This window comes from Contarinia nasturtii, unplaced genomic scaffold (assembly GCF_009176525.2).
Source record: "Contarinia nasturtii isolate CC-2019 unplaced genomic scaffold, AAFC_CNas_1.1 Cnas_scaffold_120, whole genome shotgun sequence".
NCBI lineage: Eukaryota > Metazoa > Arthropoda > Insecta > Diptera > Cecidomyiidae > Contarinia > Contarinia nasturtii.
This window is the reverse complement of record NW_022197478.1, coordinates 2778-11347: the sequence shown is the minus strand read 5'-3', so window position 1 is coordinate 11347 and position 8570 is coordinate 2778. Positions and strand designations below refer to the sequence as shown.

The 8570-nt window shown below is 30.4% G+C and overlaps 1 protein-coding gene across 4 annotated transcripts; it reads right to left on the bottom strand.

Annotated features, from left to right (window-relative positions):
- Window positions 1-258: 258 nt before the first annotated feature.
- LOC116339182 (transcription factor kayak) lies at window positions 259-7940 on the bottom strand. Of its 4 annotated transcripts, none has more exons than XM_031764901.1 (7): window positions 7676-7939; window positions 4904-4990; window positions 4448-4655; window positions 4346-4384; window positions 1284-1498; window positions 808-1192; window positions 259-739 (listed from the first exon to the last, which is right to left on the bottom strand). In XM_031764901.1, the coding sequence occupies exons 1-7, from the start codon at window positions 7778-7780 to the stop codon at window positions 636-638; spliced, it is 1143 nt and encodes a 380-aa protein (XP_031620761.1). In that variant the 5' UTR covers window positions 7781-7939; the 3' UTR covers window positions 259-635. The 4 variants fall into 4 exon arrangements, with proteins under 4 accessions (XP_031620761.1, XP_031620768.1, XP_031620785.1 ...); XM_031764908.1 differs by having other exon boundaries at window positions 7682-7939; XM_031764925.1 differs by lacking the exon at window positions 7676-7939 and adding an exon at window positions 6381-6687.
- Window positions 7941-8570: the final 630 nt, after the last annotated feature.

Here is an 8570-nt window from a genome sequence, read left to right as displayed (position 1 = left end):
ACTTAGCTTACCAATCCAACCATTTCATCTATTTTGCTATTTTGATACTTTGTGTAACATTTGTCAAAATTTGTGTAGCATTTGTCACATGCGTGTGTGAATTTGTCAAAATCTGTGTAAAATTTGTCACTTTTGTGTACAATCTGTCACTTTTGTGTAAAATTTGTCATTTTTGTGTAACATTTGCCGGCTGCCTGCCTTTGGTACTGTATATATAATCTCATGCACCCTTTCTGTATATTAAAAAAATGCTTAGTATTTTCTGTATTGAATCAATTTTTAATTGAGCTCGCATTCTTATTCAATCACTTCTCATAATAACATTGGCAATTAAAAAAACAATGAATAATTTATAATTTATATCTCAAATATTCTATTGGATTCATCCTACCATTTCATAAAATTTTATTTGATTTGAAATATTCACTTGTTAAAATGGATTCGGTAAGTGTTACGAAAAAACATTTTACATATTTAAAACAATGTTATTTTGTCAGTCGACTATTAACAGTAATTTTATCAACATGATAGCAAGACAAGTTTGTCATGAACGCCACCTACAATGTAATTATCTAATTTCAGACTTGGCAAAACGTTCTTTTTTTAACTTAATTTTTTATATAAAAATAATTTTGCTATAATGCTGTGAAACTAACTAATTTCGAAGGCTCACTGGGTGTTGCCAAATCTTTGTTTTGAGCACACGTGGGGATAGCAACGGGTAAAGTTGGAGTTAGACCTGTTGATGTGAAAATATAAAATAAAACGATTAATCGTCTGAACAAAGCAGTACCAAATTTAACAAACCTGTTCCACCGTCCATTAAACTATCAAAATTGAATGCCACCACATTTGAAGGTGTTGTTATTTGGACACCAGCTATGTCCGCAATATTTTTGTGTAAACCAATAGTTTGTGATGGTGGAGCCGTAAACGGAACATTTAAAGAACTGGGCCGAGCGATTGGTTTTGATGATACATCTGATATTACCGGGTTTGCAGTAGACATAAGATGTTTATTTGGCGGGGACACATATTCATATGTGGGATCATCTACTTCAACCTTTATTTTACCAATCAATGGCATGTGTATTGGTTCTTTGAATTCAAGCTTTGATTTTAGTTCCACCACTTTCGACATGCCGGCACAGTTGAGTTTACACTGATTTCGATGTGATTGCAATAAACATTCCTACCATTTCATAAAATTTTATTTTCACTTGTTAAAATAGATATTTGTAAATTTTGGTAAGTGTTATGAAAAAATTTTACATATCACTCACCAAGTCCTCTTTTTCAGTTTGAAGATCTTGAATATCACGCTGAAGTTTATTTTTCTCGTTTTCCAAAACTTGCACTTTACCTAACAAATCATTCGTTTGATCAACACGACGCTTACGACATCGGGCTGCTGCTAATTTATTTCGTTCACGACGAATTCGACGTTTTTCCTCTTCTTCTGGGGATAAATTAGCTGCATTTTCTGGTCTCCTTCCACCTAAGAGAAAAAATTAAAAAAATGGAAATTAATCCACACAAAAGGAAATGAACAAAACAATCGGCGACTCGTCACAGTGAATAATTATGTTCTTAATTTGTTCCTTAGCATCGAAAGTTAAAGTTTCGGCCACACATTTATTCCTAACTAGGAAAATGAAGACGATATTCGGAGAATATATTTCATTTTTACTGTTATTATTTGTCATTTCTCTGAAACTTCCATATTTTTCGCACTTAATATGAATTTACTTTATTTCTTATATAGAAATGTGAAACAGTCTATCTACACCTCTCTATACAATGGGGATTTCTTGTTGTTCTGTTCATCTCTCTGTTACCAGTGGTAACTTACCATCAAATCTTAATTCTTGAATAATCTTTGTTTTAAAATTTGAGAATTTTCATTTATATTTTCGTTTTCACTTTCTAAGTTTTTTTATATATCACAGCGGACGGTAGTACGCGCGAGTGACGAAACCACATTAGTGTGTTGAAAAGTCGACTTGCTATATATACATGTAATTTCCAAATTCCAACCTTCAGCCGCGATTGGTGTATGGTTGGAAAGCCAAAGGGCCATAGATCAAGGAAACATATCAAAGTTTGAAAATTCGGTCCACCTGTCTTCAAAATATGACCCTTTCAAGAAAAGAGTCCAAATTCAGTTCTACGGCCATATATGGCACCTAATGAGGTCGTTGATACCTGAAACATCGGTATTCTGATTCTAGAGCTCAATTACTTTCGAACGATACCTCAAACGTCGAAATCGAGCAATCCGTTCGAAAAATTATTATTTTAAAAATTTCATATGAATCTCTATGAAAAATCAAAATATCTGTGTGTGTCTCCGCGATTTTGCGTACTCGATTCTGATCTTTTTGAAACTTTCTGTGATTAAAGTACACAAGAAATTAAGAGTTTTTTGTTCTGGCACTTTTCGATTTGGCCGCTATGTTGGCCGTGGCTGGGCTCCAAAAGTCACTTTTTGACTTATGTCCTCACGGTCACCGAGGCACATACACTTGACACACCCCGGACATATGCACACATCCAAATTTGGGAGGCCAAAAACCAAAAATTTACCGGCCGGACACATAACGGCTATTACCTCGAAAGCCAGCCTAACTTAGTGCATTGAAAATTTCACCAATTTAAGGCCCAAGTCTAAGCTAAAAACACCGCATAGCTTATATCCCAGAAAATTCTTGTTTTCAAGATATGGCCTTAGATAGTGCAAATATGGCCAAAAATTGCCATTTTTTCACACGGTCGCTATGGCACCTAGCCTTGACATACCCAGGAATTATGCATATTCGTTGGAAATTGCGACTTTAAAATTTCATGTGGGGGTGGCCAAATTGGCCAAAAATCAAAAATTGACCGTTAGCCGCACACAAAACGGGCATTTTTTCGAAAAAGACATATATTCTTTTGATAGTTTCATCAATTTAAGCCTCAAGTCAAAGATAAAAAAATGTGCATACCACAGACCACTGAAAAATACCTCTGTTTCTCATAATTTGTATAATTTTGTTCCAAAAATAACCTAACAATCCATATTTTCATTGTATTTGAAAAATATTCAAATTCACGTGTCTTGAATCTTTAACTTGGAAAATAGCGCTTACAAAACTATTGATTTAAAATAAAAATTCTGACGAGGTAAAGAGCGAGTGACGAAAATGTGAAACACAAAATTTCTGATATCAATTTTGTGACGAAAAAAAATAAAAACCTAATATACATTTGAATGGCTCGGAATAATAATGACTTCAATTTTTTAAAGGCGTCTCCATCTTATGGAAATTTTCATAAGGGAGAGCAGGACGTAAAATCATTAAAGTCACTATTATTCTCACCCATTCATTTGTATATTTGGAATGTTGCATTGCGTCACCAGTCCATGCTGACAGTAAAAAGAGAGGAATTTCTACAACGTTTTGAATGTTTAAATGTAAATTAAGTTTTTATTCACAGTAACCGGAGATTGCGTTGACATATTTATATGTAAACGTCACTGGCATCTAAACCGATGACGCCATCTTTGGTTACACAGCAGTAGCTATTTCTGAGACAAAATTTTCACTTTAATTTAAAATAAAATAAAAGAATTTAATTTTAATCCCACATTTTTTGAAAAAAATCCTAATTTAAATCATTGAAACCATATTCATTAAAATCATTTGTTGATACAAAATTCATTTTATTATAAATTGCCATCGATTCGAAGGAGCGAAATTGACAGTAAAGTACACTGTAGAGATTAAAGAAACAATACATACACAAGCATCACATTTACGCTTAAAGTGGTCATCACAGAAACGAAGCTGAGCATGCGCACATGTATAAGTATTTTCATACACAGCATGTTTCGTTCTTCTGTTATAAAGTGTGGTGTTTGTCTGTATATATTGTTTCTATATGCTTACTCCATGAAATCGACGACAATTAAAAAAATGAATTCAAAAAATTGTTTCAAGTTTTGTTTTAATATTTTACCTGAGGATTTTTCAAATAGTCGGGATTAGACTTGAACCCTTTTTGAATTTATATTAAACTATTTAATTTGAACCAAAAAAAAATTCGCAACAGATGGGGAACAAGAGATGGCGTTGTCGTAGATTTGGGAACGGACAATAGTCATCATATTACCGGGTTTATTCACAGCACACAGAAAAATTATCTATCATTTATTTTCGTCACAAAATTGATATCAGAAATTTTGTGATTCGTCACTCGCTCTTCACCTCGTCAGAGGTTTTTTATTTGATAGATTGTACTACACATTGAAAATAATAGAAAAATAATTGAAAGAATGGAAAGTAATTTTTAAAGTGATTACCCCCTCGTCGTCCACCCATATTGCGTTTTGAGTTTGATTCTGTATGTATGTGAAGAAAATTATCAATTTATTGAATTATTTTGGATATAAAAGTAGTGTTACCTTTAATTGTAATTATTTCTGAAGCGCTTTCTTCTAAATTTTCTTGCTTGGGTGTTGAAGTTTGCCAGGATTCGCTTGAACTAGTGCCTGTTGAACCCAAACTATGGTCTTGTGATTCTGGTTCAAATTGAAATGTTGGTAATGGTGGTACAAAGCCTGCTTGGCATGGAACTGTACTTGAAGTGTCGTTGGTTAATTCCAGAAATGTCTATAATTGAACAAACACAAATCTAATATAATGATATATAGTTTTTTTTTTTCAAATTTCCTCATTAATTTCAATCTTATAGATCATATTTACTCGTATGATTTTATTAAAACGTTCTATAATCAAAAAAATTATTGCTCTAAATAAAGCTTAGTCGAAATGCTATATCAAAAAAATTCATAATTATAATGAATCTTTATATACAATTTCTCTTGAAATTGATGCTCAATTTATCAAAAATATCTTACTTGTTCAATATTTCTGAGTGTCGTCGGTGTAAGTGTAGAAGTAGTTCTAGTAGGTACTCCACTATGGATTCCATCTAAAGAGACAAGCTGTAAAGGAATTCCAAATAATTGAAAGCATTAATTATTGAGTGTTCTAAAAATATATGATAAGAGTGTTAAACAATTTTTAAAAAATTGGCTGACAAAAATACAAAGATCTTAAGGATTCAATTTTGTCATATTCCTATTTAATAGGTATTTAAAAATTTCGAACTGTGCGAGTTGATTGACTTTTTTTTGAAAGAGAAGACTTACAGACTTTTCTTCCTGCACATTGTAAAAGGTTGTTTCCATACGATTTCAACAACAATAACAATCATTTATAGACCGATTGTACCTTTCGGTGTGTGGCCTTTTACGAAACGACTAGACTCAAATTCCTCTAAAAATTCCTCTCCAAACTCCCCTATCCTCTATTTACGATTTCAAATTTACAAAAAAATATTTTTTGTATTTAACCCTCTAAAATTCATTAATTTTTTTCGACATGAAAACTATTTTTCTTTGATTATTTTGATTTATAATTCCTTAAAAATTTAACCGAAATTCAAAACATTGCATAGTTTACTCAAAAAATGCTATTGACAAAATCGAAGAACAATCGAAACCATTATTTAAACTGCTATAAACAAAGGAAGAGATATTTTTTTGTCAAATTTTAATTGAAAATAAAGGTATTTTGAAAATTGAAAAATTAATATTTTAATTCATAAATGGAGTCATTTGTTTTTCATTATATATTGTAGACAATAATTTGGCTAGAGGTAGGCCTCTATAGAGTGTTGAACTTAAAATTCGAAAGAAAGACCGTTATTTTCAAAATATATATGTTCTCCATTTAATGACTCAATTAATGTAGATGAAATTGTATACAGTAGATACATATAAACTATATTCTTTTTAACAGTAGACTTACTTTCGAAATAATTCTTCCCATAATTGGAATCCTAATTTTTTTCTGATAAAATTGATATTTTTACATCAAAAAATGATATTTCTTGATTTTTTTCGTGAGCAATTCTTATATTTGATCTCCACTTAAGTGTAGCGTCATATTTTAATGATAAATCAAAATAAAAATTGTAAGTCGATCATAATCCAATTGACAATTATTATTTGTTTGAAATAAAACGAAACATTTTGTTTTCAAAAAAAACAAGCGAAAATTATTTGAATATTGTTTCTGTATGTGGCTTCCTACTATTCTGGTTCTAGTCAAAAATTCGTTGATAATGAAATTGAAAAAAAAAAACAACTGATGTAATAATAACTGTGTTTTTAAAAGTTTCATAAAAGTTTGAAATTTATATCAACCTTCGTTGAAAACATTTTATGTTTTATGATACGAATTTAAATATATTTTCTTTGTATAACATAATCTTACAAAAATTTGAATTTTTACGAAAATATATTTGTCTATGATATGACAAGAACTTACCATCTTCGAAACTGGAAACTATGGTGAATTTTATGTATTTTATTGTATGTCAAATATGATTTTCACGAGTTTTTTTTCTATATTATTATCTGTATTTTTATATTATTTTGTTAAATATTTTATAAAAAATTTTTCGCACAAGGTATTATTACGTGTTTTGTAAAAATATTGGGCATATTTTTATATGAATTTTAGAAAACACTGCACTAAGCGATGTTGAAGAAAAGGTTATATTTGCATTGAAAAATTCTTATGGTGAAAAAGAATCTTCATTTATTATTTATTTATTTTTTTTATCACGAAACGTGATTCACTGATAAATTATTTCAGTTTTGTTTTCTGTTCTGCTTTGTGATTAAAAATTCAATAAAATATTAATTTTATTCTAAAGTGTTTGTATAAAAACAATGATTACTTTTAACTGACTTGGTGTGTTATTCGGTTTGATTTGACGCGTCAAAATTATGGGAAAAAAAGAATTCAAAATATTGAATTGTACTTCATCAATTATTAGTTAATATCTAAGGAGAATTTGAAAAAAATATGAATTTATCGCTCTACCCAATTTTTCTTATTTTTGTTATCGGCTCTGCATACAAAGTGTGACTAAAGCGATGCGTCATCAACACATTTTATTTAATATATAAGACTTGGTGTGTCAACCATGATATTTGTAGGGTTTGTTGTCTATTCGCCTTGACTTCTGTGTGTATTCGTTTGCAAACATATACATACGTTGATATATACACACAAATTGTGAGAATTCGAACCAATGACGTAAATACAAAACAATAATAATAAATTAAAATGACGTATATATTGAAAAAAAAAAATGTCTCGTTAAACGATGAAAGACATGAGCACAATACTAAGTTAAAAACTATTTTAGTTATAATTTATTAAACGTCTATGAATGTATAATGAAAATTCCACTTAAATTTTCCGGAAGGAATAAACCAAACTATCCAAAAAATTACTCAGTATTGAATATGAGTCATCACATTATAAAAAACATTTTCGGAGCATGTTGATATTTCGCGAATGAAGTGAGTCATACTTGATGATTTGACAATATACCAAAATTGTCATAATACAACATTGCCCAAATTGGCTTTACATAAAATTCAATAAACAGAATGATACATATTTTCTGTTCGATATATTCTATAATAGGTACACATCATTTATAGGGGAACTGAGACTTTTACAGATGTCAAATTTTAAATTTAGTACACAATGGAATTATTGAAAAAACAATGAGTTGGAGAAACATTAATACTGATAAATAGACTTACACTAACTTTTTGTAGTACACTGGCCCTGAGAGGTGAATGCGTTTTTCTAATTTCATCACAAGATACTGAATTCTTCGATTTAATATTAATCATTTCGAACTTCATATTTATACACTTTCGTAGACTTAAATGTACAGAAAAAAATTCTGTTTAATTTACAATGTTTCCAATTTCTTTTTTTCTTTTCTTCAAAAATGCAAAGAATTGTATATACGTTTATAATGTTACCACACCTTAGCAACATGAGTATACATTCGTGTACTTATGCCATTTGTGTGTACTTATGCCATTCATTTTGAGCTATTTTAAATAACAGTGAACAGTGTAACTGATGAAATGTTCATAGTAGATGTGTGCGTGTGTTTGTATTCTCGTCAGATTCGTACTGTAAAACACCATAAACAGAGCGCATTGTGTGGCGACATCAAAATCGGTTATCGTAAATAATTTAAACATACTTTTTTGTTTTGTTTTGTTAATCGTTTTAGAGTATCCATGTTGTTTGAAAGCAGCAACAATGAAAAGGATTGGAATTTTGAGTATATAATTGGGAACGTGAGTTGCTGATTTAAAATTAAAATGTCAAGATATTGTCGGTAAGTAAGACTCAAGATATTGTCGGTATTCAAAAAAAAGTGCAATATCGGCAGGAATTAAGACGTAGCGTTGTAGAATAGTTTTTTTAAGTTTTTTTTTTTTGCTTCTGAATGCTAAATGCTGACACTGCCATATTATACAGCTAGCAGAGATAGATTATTATTTAGTATCTGATTTGCAGTGCTCTATCGATTGGATTTGGCATCATTTGATTTGACATCCCCACCAATCCCTCCTCACTTTGTGGTGATACCTTTTTTCTCACCCCAAAAATACATATAGGATCCTATTTAAAGGC